At 42.9% G+C, this 14,265-nt stretch overlaps 1 protein-coding gene across 5 annotated transcripts in view; it reads left to right on the forward strand.

Annotated features, from left to right (window-relative positions):
* The window catches only part of LOC308412493 (uncharacterized protein), a 199,543-nt gene extending 196,087 nt beyond the window's left edge, over nucleotides 1-3,456 (forward strand). For all 5 annotated transcript variants that reach the window (XM_080906897.1, XM_080906899.1, XM_080906898.1 and 2 more), the window contains one exon: nucleotides 1,121-3,456. In XM_080906897.1, the coding sequence (XP_080763023.1) occupies nucleotides 1,121-1,956 (836 nt within the window). In that variant the 3' untranslated portion in view covers nucleotides 1,957-3,456. The remainder of the gene's footprint in view (nucleotides 1-1,120) is intronic.
* The last annotated feature ends 10,809 nt before the right edge of the window (nucleotides 3,457-14,265 follow it).

The raw sequence follows: 14,265 nt of genomic DNA on the forward strand, positions 1-14,265 counted from the left end.
CTGCGGGAGAGTTAATGTCTGCTCTGGCTCAGCACCAGTGTCGGATGCACAGGCCTGATGTTTGGCTTCATAATGACGTCGCACATTATCCTCTTTCATAACTGCCACAGTCTCAGTGCAGATCAAACAGACACACTTGAGTTCTTTGAAGAAATCTTCACTCTCCCACCGTGTCTGAAATTTTCTGCACTCACTTTCTACCTTTGGCTTCTTTGGTTCTGACCTGTTTAGTAACTTGGGGTAAATTTCTTCTGTGATTGTCCTTTTTGGTGGAGCCTTGATCAACAGCAGCTCCCCTGGTGTTAAAACGAAGAAGTGCAATACACTCAAGCAAAAGTTGAAGTGCGGCCTTATTCTATGCTATTTATAAATTTAATTAATCAATTAAAAATGGCCCGCGGGCTGCAGTTGGCCATAGACAGTGGTTTAGCCAAATTGTCACATGCTAACATGCTGTTAGCTTGGAAGCTTTTCACTGTGAGTGAAGATGCAAACTTCCCCTAAGTTCAGCTATTAGGGCGTGTCCATGAAAACATGCTTAATAAAAAAACCTATGGTTATTTGAAAGAAGCTAACAAAGGCAAAGTGGTTGAAGCTAAAGCTAGAATGTGCTGAGAGCCACCCAAAAGCCCGCAGCACGTAATGAACAAAGGATCACAGCAGTTATGAACATTATGGAGATGAATCGAGAAGGTCAAAAGTTCTGTTTCCTGTGATGTGATTATAAACATGCTGGAGAATGTTGGATGTAACTCACGTTTGATTTGTTGCACCTGCTTCCATTTAGTAACGTTTGTCAGCAACTTATTTTTACTTAGTTCAGTGAACTATTCAGCTTCTCAGTTTTTAACCCTCATCTTACAGATTAGGATCCATTGAGACCTCACCGGTTATTTATCAGCTCATTGCAGGATATTTATTACAGCCTTTCTACAGCAGCTGGTAGTTCATCCTCGCTCTGCCCTTACTGCTGATGTCCCTCTGTTGATGAGCTTTATTCTGGAGTGGGACAATTCACTCTCGCAGCCTGAATTTGTGGCCATTCTCCTTTATTATTATACTTTATTAGTAATAGTTACTCAGATGATTTTCTTTTTCTTATCTCCTTCTGTCCCTCCAGACGTCCCACAGCAGCCTGTCTGTGAGGAAGAGGAGGAGGAGGAGGTTCTCCCTGAGCAGCAGCTCTGGAACCAGGAGAGGAGCTCCAGTGTGGAGCAGGAGGAACCAGAAGCTCCACAGATTAAAGAGGAACAGGAGGAACTGTGCAGCAGTCAGGAGGGAGAGCAGCTGGGACTGAAGGAGGAGACGGATACCTTCATGGTGACTGCTGCTGCTGAGGAAGGAGAGCACAGTGAACCAGAAGCAGGCAGGGAGCAGCTCCTCACTCACAACTTTGCTGTAGCTGACAGTCAAGATCTGGGAGGAAACAAGAACGCAGATTCAAGATCAAGTAGAGAAAGACACAAAAGTCACAACAATGCAGAAAATCCCGCTATGTCAGAGAGTCACTGTAACTTTGATAAAAGTAGTAAGTCTTTAAAATGTGATGTTTGTGGAAAAACCTTCAAGTTTAATTATCAAATGAAGGATCATTATTCAATCCACACAGGTGAGAGACCGTTCGCTTGTACAGTGTGTGGAAAAATGTTCAGATGCAGCAGCTTTTTGAAGAAGCACCTAAGAACGCACTCCGATGTGAAGCCATATACTTGTAAAACATGTGGGAAAAAGTTTGGAAGTAATCGTAATTTAGTGACGCACACCAGAATTCACACAGGTGTGAAACCATATCAATGCAAAACGTGTGGGAAATGGTTCAGATGTCACTCTCATTTAAGAGATCACATAAGAATTCACACAGGCGAGAAACCATATCGTTGTGAAACATGCGGGGAAGCTTTCAGACATCGTAATGTTTTTTCGGCACATGTAAAAAAGTCACACATGTTGTTGTAAAGGTCAGACGTTTTCATCACACGTGTTCTTTTTTACCTGGCTACATCACCATGGTAACTTGTGACGGGAGAAGAGAGCGGGAGATCGACCGATGGACTGGTGCTGCGGCTCATCGTTTTAGAAAGTCTCCGTTTTCACTGTCCACACTGCGGCGTGAAAGCACCGTTTTCAAGAGCGTTTTCAAAACGCTGCGTTTTCCATCAGTGAACACGCCGTCTCAGTGTGGACAGGAGGCCAAAATGGAGAGAAAACAATGTGTTTTAAATGTCTGTGAAGGTTCTCAGTCATCCAGGTCATCGTAGTCAAAGGAGCTTGCAAAGAAAAGCGTCTGGACTTCTTTAAGTTGCTTGAAGACATTTCACCTCTCATCCGAGAAGCTTCTTCAGTTCTAAGGTCAAATGGTGGAGAGTCCCAGATATAAACCTAGTGGGAGTGACCCCCCACAGAGGGACAAAAGGACCCCCTGATGATCCTCTAATCGCCTGAGCCAAGGTGGGAAACTGGGTGTGGGTCCCAATCAGCCAGAGTTTCGGGTGTGTTCATTGTGAAACCTGGCCCCACCTTATCATGCGAATTCCTGAGGTCAGATGGCCCAGGATGTGAGTGGGCGTTAAGGCGTCTGGGAAGGATCTCAAAACTGGATTATAGATGGCAGAGAGTTGGTGTCGTAAACCCCGCCTCTGTTCAAAGATGGTCGCTCACAGTGGACATAGATGCTTCTTTCACTCCTCTTTCAAACCATCTGTCCTCTCTGTCCAAAATGTGAACGTTGGCTGTGAACAATGTGTTTTAAAACAAAAGCGCATTAGTGTGGACGTAGCCTGTATCTCTTGGCTGGGGGAGGTCTGGGCTTCTCTGCTTAGGCTGCTGTCGCTGCCACCCGGCCCCGGATAAGTGGAAGAAGATGTGTGGATGGATGAATTGCAGCTATTACAAAAACACAAAAACAATAAAATGAATCTGTTTGCTGCAGACTAAAGCAAATCTGTGATCAGACTTTGGGACTGTAAGCTTTAATGTTTAACTGGGTCCAGTTCAGCGTTTCAGAGTTCTAATGAGAGCTTAAGATCTGAAATGGTCCAAAGTCTGATGAACTAAGCCACAGGAAGCTGGACTGCTGTACAACATTGTATTCACAGATCCAAGCATCATTCATCCATGTAAACTCTGACATGCATCACTATGAACCACATAAACATGTTCACTCTGCTCATTATCCAGATGTGTTTGAGGAGGGAGCAACAAAAACAATGTAAACAGCACAGAGCGTCCTGAGGTCTGTAGTGTTCAGAGAAAGTTAGATTTATCGTTCTGAAGTGAAAGAGTGAGAGAGTGTTCCTACATAACTGAATTAAAGAGATCTGTTCATGTGAGACGGACTTCATGATAAATTAATTAATTAAATCATATTTATGTCCATAAAATATTCATATCTGACTGAACCTTCATGTGTGATTGAATTCTTGGCAAATTATGTGACGTAAAACATCAAGAAGAAAATGAGATGAAGTGATTTCAAAGTTTAAGCTTTGTTTTAAGTCCTGTATGTAATAAACTCAGAGAGGATGATAAGCTGGACATCGGTCGATAGACGTCAGCAGCAATGATTGGATGTCACAGTGGATGAGACCAGATGTAATCTCAGAAGCTGTCATGTCCAGAGGAGTGAGTGGGGGAGGCAAAACGGCAAAGAAGTGTAAAAGAAGGCACCCGGGACCTTTTGGAGCTGCCACTGCCTCTGGTTCTTGGAATGATTAGATTTGGCCCGCGGAGCCCACAGGTAGAAATCAGAGCAAGTTACAGCAGAGGAGCAACCAAGGCCAGCACAGTGAACGTTTTGTCTTGTTCCCTGAACATTTTTGACATGTGGGACTATAAAGTCAAGAAGATCTGGATTCCAGCTGTTTCTTTCAGTCCTTTCCTGTTGGATTGTATCCACACAGAGACAACGGGCACGTCCTGGCCGACATCTGCCGCTTCTCTCCAGTTTCTCTCCTCACAAAGATTAGAACACACAACGAGACAATGGACGCAAAGCAGAGCAGTGATGTAGGACACAGAAGTAAAACAGGAAACGACACAGACACGGAGTTGACAAGGGGATATGTCTGACAGGGAACACAGACAGAAACCAAAGACTAGAGATTCAAAATAAGACAAAAAGACTTAATAATAACCAACATAAAACACTGGGTCACTGAGCAGGACCAGGACACCCAGGTGGGAGAGGGGTGTGGCTCTGCAAGCGTGGTCCAGGGTCCTGTCCCCTGGTAGGACCTTCAACATGTTGGTGGAATTTGGGGAGTGCAGATTTCAAACATGCCTCATGAAAGTCCCCGACAACAACAGAGTGCTCTCGCTGCTGATAACAAGTTGGAGGTGATTGAGTGTTGAGCTCACCTCAGCATCAGGGGTGATGTAAACAATGGTAAGTATGGCTGCAGTGAGCTCGCAAGGTAGACAGAAGCACCTACACCTAATTGGAATGGCCTGTAAGTCCGCTGAGCAGTTACTGTCTACAATCCTTCTGTTGAGGCACCAGGCCTGGAGCACAGAGGACAGTATCATTGATATCATTTCATTCCAGGGTCCTATGATTTTTGTGTTTGCATCAACTTTTCTTTTAGACTAGAGAGAAGTGATGGGACTAATTGGATCAGCCAATCAAACAGTTCTGTGCTTCCACAGCAGCTCTGTCTCTGATCTGTGTTGGCCAGAGGGGCCGATGGCGCGATATGGCAGCCTCGCTTCTGTCAGTCTGCCCCAGGGCAGCTGTGGCTACAACTGTAGCTGCCTCCACCAGTGTGTGAATGTGAGAGTGAATGAATAGTGGCATTGTAAAGCGCTTTGGGTGCCTTGAAAAGCGCTATATAAATCCAATCCATTATTATTATTATTATTATTATTATTATTATTATTATTATTATTATTATTATTATTATTATTATCTTTACTGCTTCATTTCTCTGTTGTCTTTGTCATCAGTCCAATGACACAAGAATCAGAGGTTTAACAGTGTGTGGCTCCCTCTAGTGGATGTTGTGGAGTATTCTGTTGTCTTTGCTCCAAAGGTTTTTGTACAGAGTTTTGCTGTTTCCTGTCACTGTGGGCTGCAGAGCACAGTAGTACACAGCAGAGTCAGACACTGCAGCAGAGGAGATGCTCATGTTGAGCTGGTTTTTTCCCACTTCAATTTTCAATCCAAAGATTTTTTCTATTCCTATTACTCCTGATGCAGAGTGAGAAATCATTAACTCTGGTGGTTTTCCAGGATATTGTCGATACCAGAAGAAATAATCATTAGTCTTCACTTCTCTGGATAATCTATAGGACAGAGTAGCAGTGCTGCCTTCTACACTGAACACTTCTTTGTTGGTTGGAGTGAGATCTTCACAGCTGACACCTAAAGGAACAGAAACATGTTTTATTCTTTTATAAATCATCACAATTCAAATGTGTTTCTTTAAACACACAGATTGTAACGTACCTGTTAGAATGGTGAGAATCAGTAAAGAAAGTGCAAAATAGTCCAAAGACAACATGTTGAATGAAGGTAAAGTTTATGGTTTGTGTTGAACTCTGTTGAATGTGGAGGTTTCTCTCTCTTCTAGTTCAGTAACAGCTCAGCTCCTCCCTGAATCTCTCCTCCTCCTCTCTGATCTGGATTTGAACTTCTCTCACTTCCTCCTGCTTTACACACTAGTAGCAGCATCTTCACTTTCAGGTGGGAGCTCATGTTTCATCAGGCTCCAGCTTCCCTGCATCACTGAACTGGATAAGCTGAAAATGGATGGATCAGAATCAGAATACTTTATTGATCTCTAGGGGAAATGATTTAATGGATGATTAATTATTCACTGTTAAGTTGCTGAAAAAAATCAAAGTCGAAACAAAAACACTTTCTGAACAAAAAATCTTCAGAAAACTGGAGAATTGTTCTTCATGACCACGTTGAAAATTACGATGAGGTCTGTCTGCTTGGAAGCTGAATCAGAAAAAGGTGTACCTCGTCACTTTTACACAGAGCTGATGTCCAGGTCATATTTTCCTTTCTTCCTGCTTTATTTGATTTACTAACCAGTCGTTTCACTTTAGTGTTTCCCCTGACTGATCCGTTTCTGCTGGTAAACATTCTTGTTTCAGTTGTGTGGTTGGCAGGAAGTGGACCCAAACGCAGGACGCAGGAGAGAAGAATTGAACTCAAAAACCTGCTTCAATGCTGATTATTCACAGGAATAACAAGAGACCAAAAGCTCCTGCAGGAACGAGGAATCAGAGTAGACGCATCTAAGGAAACCACGGAGCAGAAAAACACAAAGCTTTGAGTCAGCATGATAATGATCAGAGGGAGACTGTGACAATACAGACATGTGGGATAACAAGGGGAGTTCTCTGCTCTGGCTCTTGACGAAGGCGGTCGCACTTTTCTCCTCCTCCTCCTCCTCCTCTCTTAGCTTCCCTGCTTAGCCTCTTGTGTCCTTGTCTAGTCTCGTGTTTTTTGTATTACTTTCCCTGGAACACTCTCTCACAGTCTGTTCTCTAAAAACTAAAAGAAGAATTATGGATTTGATCAACTGGTCCCTGAATGCAATTGACACCCTTTTCTCAACGAGACGTCTGGGCTCGGGTGAGCCTGAGTGTCCTGGAGGGACTTTCCCTGCCGGATACACGACGGACGGGTGGCAGGAATGGAGGGTCGTGTGCCTGGCGGGACTGTCGATCGAAGATGCTGAAGATATCTACCTATTCGGAACCATGGTAACAGGGTTCTGGCTAATCGGAGCTGGCTTGGCCCTGACTTATCGAAGAATTAAGGAAGCGGAACCGGCTGTTCAAACCCCCACAAGGCTGCCCACTGGGATTGAAACGATGGGACAAGGCGGGAGTTTCTCAAAATGGGCTCATTTTTTCTGTTCTCAAACTGATCTCCCTGTTGGAGCTCAGTCTGGGGGGAGTTATTTTTTTCTCCTTATCTTTCCTCATGTGGTGCATTTCCATTGTTATACCTCTGACCTGTCTTCCCCATGTGATGTTTGTGTAATGTATGTATGGTCGGAGGGTAAGATGGCGCCATTGCATGCAATAGGTCGGCAGCCTTATGAAATTTCCCCTTGTGGGACTAATAAACAGTGTTGGGGAGTAACGGAATACATGTACTGCCGTTACGTATTTAGAATACAAAATATGAGTAACTGTATTCCGTTACAGTTACCGTTTAAAAAGGTGGTATTCAGAATACAGTTACTTTGTTGAAATAAATGGATTACACTGCGGTACTTTCCTGTTTCATATTGTCGCGGGTCAGGACTGTTTGGGTTTGTTTGACAGCTACGTTCTTTCGTTCCAGGCGGCAGCGTTACGGTTACCATGGTTACAGGGCGACGCTCTCTCTCTCTGCGACTGCGTGTTTCCTGGGTGAGAGAGCGCCTTTTCGTTGTTGTTGTTGTTGTGCTAAGCTAACAGGCAGAATGCTACAAGCATAGCTCTAAAGAATGTAGCATCATGGGCAGTGTAGTCCGTGCTGCAGGGAGAATGGACTGCCATACACGTTATGGGTCTGTGAGCGCGAGGAGGGAGAAAAAGGGGAGTGGAAAGGTACGAGTTGTCATCAAGGAAAAACGGGAGCTGGAAGCATGTAAATATAATAATAACCACTGCAGCCAAGAAGAGTGCCTGACGAGCCCAGCTGTAAGTAAGCTATTAAGACTCGACTGTACACCGTGTTCGTGTTTCCCTCCGAAAACAATAAGTTCCGTTGGAGCAGTCTTTCAACGCCTCTCTCTGTCTCTGCTAGCAAAGTTGACCCACACAACAAAGTAAAGCTATTTTTCGGCTACGAGCCGACAGGGACCCCGCCTATTAGTCAGAGGTCCCTTTACTACAGTTCGGAGTCGCGGACCTTCAGTAATAGTAATAAATCACACAGCAATAGTACATTCACGTTGTTGTAAAAAGCACGATAATATATTAAGTAATCCAAAGTATTCAGAATACGTTACTCTCATTGAGTAACGTAACGGAATACGTTACAGAATACATTTTGGGGCATGTATTCTGTAACGGAATACATTTTAAAAGTAACCTTCCCAACACTGCCAATAAAGGCATCTTATCTTATCTTAAAAGGAACAAATGGGAACACAGCTGATCAAAGTCAAAGGTCAAAGTCAACTTTATTTGTCAATTCTGCCACATGTACAGGACATACAGAGAATAGAAATTTCGTTACTCTCAAACCCTAGATGAAATAGCAAATGAACATTTAAATATAAGAGAGTGATTAAAAAATGCAAATAAAATAAATTAAAAAGTAAAAATTTAAATAAATACAATACAATTTAACAAGAAAGCTATGCAATATACAATATTCAGGTAAGGGTAAATGACATTGAGTGTAAACCAGGCAGAGTAGTGCAAATAGGCAAATAGTGCAAATGGAGATTTAGTGATATACGGTAAGAGATAGTATAACAACAAAGTCTTATGAGGTAATGGCAGTCCAATGCTCACAAAGTGACTGGTAACTGGTGCAGGCCAGTGAGTGAGTCAGAGTGTGTGTGTGTGTGTGTGTGTGTGTGTGTGTGTGTGTGTGTGTGTGTGTGTGTGTGTGTGTGTGTGTGTGTGTGTGTGTGTGTGTGTGTGTGTGTGTGTGACAGAGTTCAGTGAGACCGTGGAGGAGAGAGGGGAGAGGGGGCAGAATTAGAGTTAAGCTTCCTGACAGCCTGATGGATGAAGCTGTCCTTCAGCCTGCTGGTCCTGGCCTGGAGACTCCGCAGTCTCCTCCCCGACGGCAGCAGCTTGAAGAAGCTTTGCATTGGGTGTGTGGGATCAGCCGCCATGCAAAGGGCTTTTTTAGTGAGACGGGTGCTGTAAATGTCCTGGAGGGAGGGGAGAGAGACACCAATGATCCTCTCTGCAGCTCTCACTATGCGTTGGAGGGTTCTATGACAGGACGCATTGCAGGCTCCAAACCACACAGTGATGCAGCTCGACAGGATGCTCTCGATGGTGCCTCTGTAGAAAGTGTGCATGATGGGGGCTGGTGCTCCTGCTCTTCTTAGTTTGCGGAGAAAGAAGAGACGCTGCTGTGATTTCTTGGCCAGTGCTGTGGTGTTGTACGTCCAGGAGAGATCCTCTGTGATGTGCACACCCAAGAACTTGGTGCTGCTCACTCTCTCCACAGACGCTCCGTCAATGGTCAGAGGAGCATGTTGGGTGTGCATTCTCCTGAAGTCCACAACAATCTCCTTCGTCTTCTCCACATTCAGAGAGAGATTGTTGTCAGCACACCACGTGGCCAGGCGTCTCACCTCACTTCTGTAGTCGGTCTCATCCCTGTTGCTAATGAGACCCACCACCGTTGTGTCGTCCGCAAACTTGATGAAGAGGTTGGAGCTGTATGATGGAGTGCAGTCATGGGTCAGCAGAGTGAAGAGGAGGGGGCTCAGCACACATCCCTGCGGGGCCCCCGTGTTTAAAATGATGGTGCTGGATGTATTACTGCCGACCCGTACTGCTTGAGGTCTTCCGGTGAGGAAATCCAACAGCCAGTTGCACAGTGAGGTGTTGAGCCCCAGCTGGACCAGTTTTTGAGTGAGCTGTTGGGGGATTATAGTGTTGAATGCTGAACTGAAATCTATGAACAGCATTCGAACATATGAGTCTTTTTTGTCCAGGTGTGTGAGTGCTGAGTGGAGTGCAGTGGAGATGGCATCATCGGTTGAGCGGTTGGGCCAATACGCAAACTGGAAGGGATCCAGGGAGGGGGGCAGGACAGTCTTGATGTGTTGCATGACTAGTCGTTCGAAGCACTTCATCAGGATGGGAGTAAGTGCAACAGGACGGTAGTCATTAAAGCAGGAGGGAGATGACTTTTTTGGAACCGGAATGATTGTGGTGGCTTTAAAACATGTGGGGACGACAGCCTGGATGATGGCAACTAACACAATGATGTGAGAGGAAGTCAAACTAAATACAAGACACAGAGGGCAGTCACCAAAATAAAACAGGAAGAGGAACATAACACAATGTGGAGACAAGATTAACTTGACAACGAAACAGGGAAACAATGGAGACAGGACACAGAGAGACAGACACGGGGACGAGACTGAGGGAACAGAAAGGAAAACAATCAACTTAAAGTCCTCTGTCACTAACTAGAGACACAAATACCACAACAGAGAACCAACAAAGGGATCAGGAAAACTCAGAAGCACAAAGAACCCAAAACATTAACAGAAACGAGGAGCATAAATTACTTCTAAAAACCAAAAACAAATAATGAAATTACAAAACTCAAAATCCTGATGACTCAGAGACCCTGACAGTTTCCTTATACAGAGAAATGAGGCTGTGTCAGTGTGTCAGAGCCTGCTGATTTACACTGATTTAGATTCAGTAACATACATGTGGTGGCACAAAACAAACTGTGTTTTTCACAACTGAAACCTGTTACTGTTCAGTGGCGGAGCGGGGGGGGGGCTTACTGGGCTTAAGCCCAGGTTGTTTTGTCAGAAGCCCGGGGTCTTTTGGAGTAATTTTTTCATAGTTAGATGTCTGGCTGACAACTGTATAAAATAAAAGCTACACAAAATATTCGAAGCACATAGTGCACACTGTGGGAATTTACGACTGTGCGTGAATCCCCCCTAATATTGCTTTGATCCGAGCTCAGGCACTAAGCGACTGAGCGAGGGGGCGGGGCAGCTGCTGCCTGCGAGTGCGCTGTTAGAGAAACGCAGCCAGGCAGACAGAGAAGTTCGACCAGGTACCAAAGCAAATCAGTCGTACTGTACAGATAATGTAAATATGACGGTGAATCATGAAAGATATCAAACTGATCACTTGACCCATGTTACGTTACTCGCTCTTCAAGTGAATCAACAAACGGCGAAATGAAAAGCTGAACAACAACAGCTGTTTCTTTAGAGAGTCTCAGCTTACATGTGTTTATTTCATATTTTCAGTTGTTTCCCTCCACGGCTAAATAAATCGGTTTCAGTTATGCACTGATACCCCATGCAGCAGACTGTGACAGCACTGAGCAGCTCCTTCAGTGGGAGACTGCGGCACCCACGGTGTGGGACGGAGAGATTTCGCAGGTCTTTCCTCCCCACTGCTGTCAGACTCCATAATAAAGACTTTAACTGATCAAGCACACACATCCATACATATGCAATAATACTAAGTGCAATAATCCTTTCTGTCATCGTTGTATTTTTACTCAGTTGTATATAGTATTTGTATTTGTATTCTATTTTTATCTTATTGTATATTTATTTTATTTTATTCTACTGTATATAGTATTTTATTTTATTCTATTCTGTACAGCTGTGTACTGTATTTATTCTTATTGTATTCTAATTTTTGCGTCATAACTTTTGCACTGTCCACTTCCTGCTGTGACAAAACAAATTTCCCACGTGTGGGACTAATAAAGGTTATCTTATCTTATCTTATACACAAGAATGGACATAAGGAGCTTCTTTCAAAGAAAAAACTCTGGTAGATGTTATTTTATATATTATGCTTTGGATGTTGTTCAGTATATTTCTGTGCAAAACAAGAGGAACTTCAACACACAGAAGGATATTCACAGCTGAAAACAGATATTTACACTTTATGGAAAACACAAGAACATTTTTTACTGCACAACATCAATTTAGAGTAAACTTGTTTTGTTTCGGATAAATATTGAAATGTCTTTTGAATTAGTTAAATGTCAGAATAAAGAGAGACAGAGCTTCTATTTTTTATCACTTTGATCAAATGTAGGAGTACATATACACTAAGTTTATTGTTAATTAATAAGAAACTCCAGACGATTCCATTCTGAGCTGAAGAAGCTTCTGATAGGTTCGTAGAGTCCATGTGAGCAAACTGGTGGCACAGCTGTGGATGCATATAAGGCAAAACACAGAGCCTGTTTCTGTGACATGGGAACATCAAGAGATGTCAACAAAACACCAGGAACAGAACTGTGGAGCTCCATAAGTGTGGCTCAGTTTGAATACAATTTGGTGCCATTTACAATTAAGAAATACAGACAGTTTCTCTCTTTACTCTTAAAGTTAACAAATATGTTTTTATATTTATCTAAAAAATAAACATTTAGTCTGATTTGATGTTTCAATTAAAAAAGTGTTTTTATCTGAAGAGTAAATATCTGGTTTCCACTGTATATTTGATGATTGTCAGAGCAGAGAGGGAGAGAGGAACAGAGAGGGAGGAGAATGAGGACAGAACAGATGAACAAGAGCAGGTGAGACTCACATGTTAGTCACATGGTTGTTTACCAAAAGTATCACCGTATCACAGGTCCTCATGTATCTCGTACCTCGTGTTTCTTTTTAGGTTTGTTATTTTTCAAATTCTACATTTATTAAGTTTTGCAGCTTGTTTGCACAACAAGGATAAATAATTATATAAACTTTTCTCAATCTAAATATTGTACTTTGGTAGAATTAAAAAATAAGTGTAGTGCAGGTCTATGATGATTTTTAGTGCTATCATCTAGTTCTGATTCTGGTTCTGTCTTGGTTAAGTCCTCAGTAGTCCTGATTTTGAACTGTTTTAATTCCGGATCAGTTCTGGGTCTGGTTGAATTGGGGTTTAGTCCCTGTGTCTTGATACAGCCCCGACTTTGTTCTGCCTCGCTGCTTAATTAAAAAACTAGTTTAAGGTGTCCTGCACATGTCATATATATTTTTCCCTATATGAAGTCATTCTTTTTTGAACAAAACTCAAAACAGAGCCTATTAATCTTTCAGTCATTTCTGCCCCCCCCCCCCCCCCCCCCCCCCCCCCAAAAGAAACCCTTTAGGGCTACGCCCCGGGTGTTTCAAATGTCTGGCTCCGCCTCTGATTCTGTTACTGTGACAGTCACAGTAACAGAATCAGAGGTTTAACAGTGTGTGGCTCCCTCTAGTGGATGTTGTGGAGTATTCTGTTGTCTTTGCTCCAAAGGTTTTTGTACAGAGTTTTGCTGTTTCCTGTCACTGTGGGCTGCAGAGCACAGTAGTACACAGCAGAGTCAGACACTGCAGCAGAGGAGATCTCCAGATGAAACTGCTGTTTTTCTTTGTCATGTATAAACTTCAGCTTTTCTGTTTGCTCTGAATGTTCTGCCATAACAAGCTGTGGATGTGAACCAGACTTCTGATGGTACCAGTAGAGGTTGAGGACAGAGCCTGAATAGTTGCAGGAGAGAGTCACAGTGCCTCCTTCCAAACTCGTCACTACATCTTTAGATGGTGTCAGTAAATCCTCAGAGGATCCTGAAAACAACAAAGACATATTTCACCATCATGTTTCTGCATCTTTAAACTTAGTTTATAAAAAGTGAATCAATTCAAACAACATCCAGATATTTTCATGTCCATCATCTCCTTTTACATCTCACTCCATCTTTTGATGACTCACCAGTCTGAAAGGAGACTATCATCATCCAAATGAAAAGCAGCAACATGATTTTCTCTTGGACTGAATGAACAATAGAGAGAACACAGCAGTTCTTCAGCTCCTAAATGAAGCCTTTCATGTTCACTGCTGTAGCTCCTCCTCCAAAGGCTGCTTCTTCTGGATAGGCTTGGCCCTGGTTTCTGTGGAGCCTGTAAACAAAGAGCTTTGAATATTTGAAATATTTAGCAGAATGTAGAATAATCTCACTCATGTATTAAACAGCAGAAGTACACGTGTAAACCAGCCAGCATCAACACTGGGCTTGATTCTGATTTTGTGTCATTTCCAGCTGAATGTTGTTCGTCTCCACAAAAAGCTCTTTATGAACAGAACTCGTGCAGATTTCTCAACAGTTTTCTTTCCTGTTAGTTTGCAGCTTTGTGGGAGCTGACTTCTTTAACTGTGTTACAGAGACCTTTACTCCTGTAAGAGCTCAGCACTGGAAGGATTTTTTTATCTACAGAAAATAACAATAAAAACCTTTTTAGTTGTTAATATGAGGACGTGTGTATAGCTCACCATGTGGGGCAGTCTACAGTTTCATATGAGATCAGTTTTTACCAACAGTTGGAATCAAAATACTGATGATTTTATAATGTCTGGATGTGATGTTGATGAAACTCGTGACTAGAAAATCTGAAGGAGAGCATCATCATCTGATGTGATGAGTTCAAAGAGAATAAATGGAACAAGCATGAGATGGTCTTCCTGGTTGGACTTTTAGCTTCATGTGAGAGATTTTACCTTAAAGAGATAAACCTCTGTTACTCTGTTTATTTTGCTTCTGCTGCATTTCTGCATGTCCTCATCCACTAAATATGAAATAGTGTAAATGAGCAGCTTTTGATG

This window comes from Rhamphochromis sp. 'chilingali', assembly GCF_963969265.1.
Source record: "Rhamphochromis sp. 'chilingali' genome assembly, chromosome: 16".
Classification (NCBI taxonomy): domain Eukaryota; kingdom Metazoa; phylum Chordata; class Actinopteri; order Cichliformes; family Cichlidae; genus Rhamphochromis; species Rhamphochromis sp. 'chilingali'.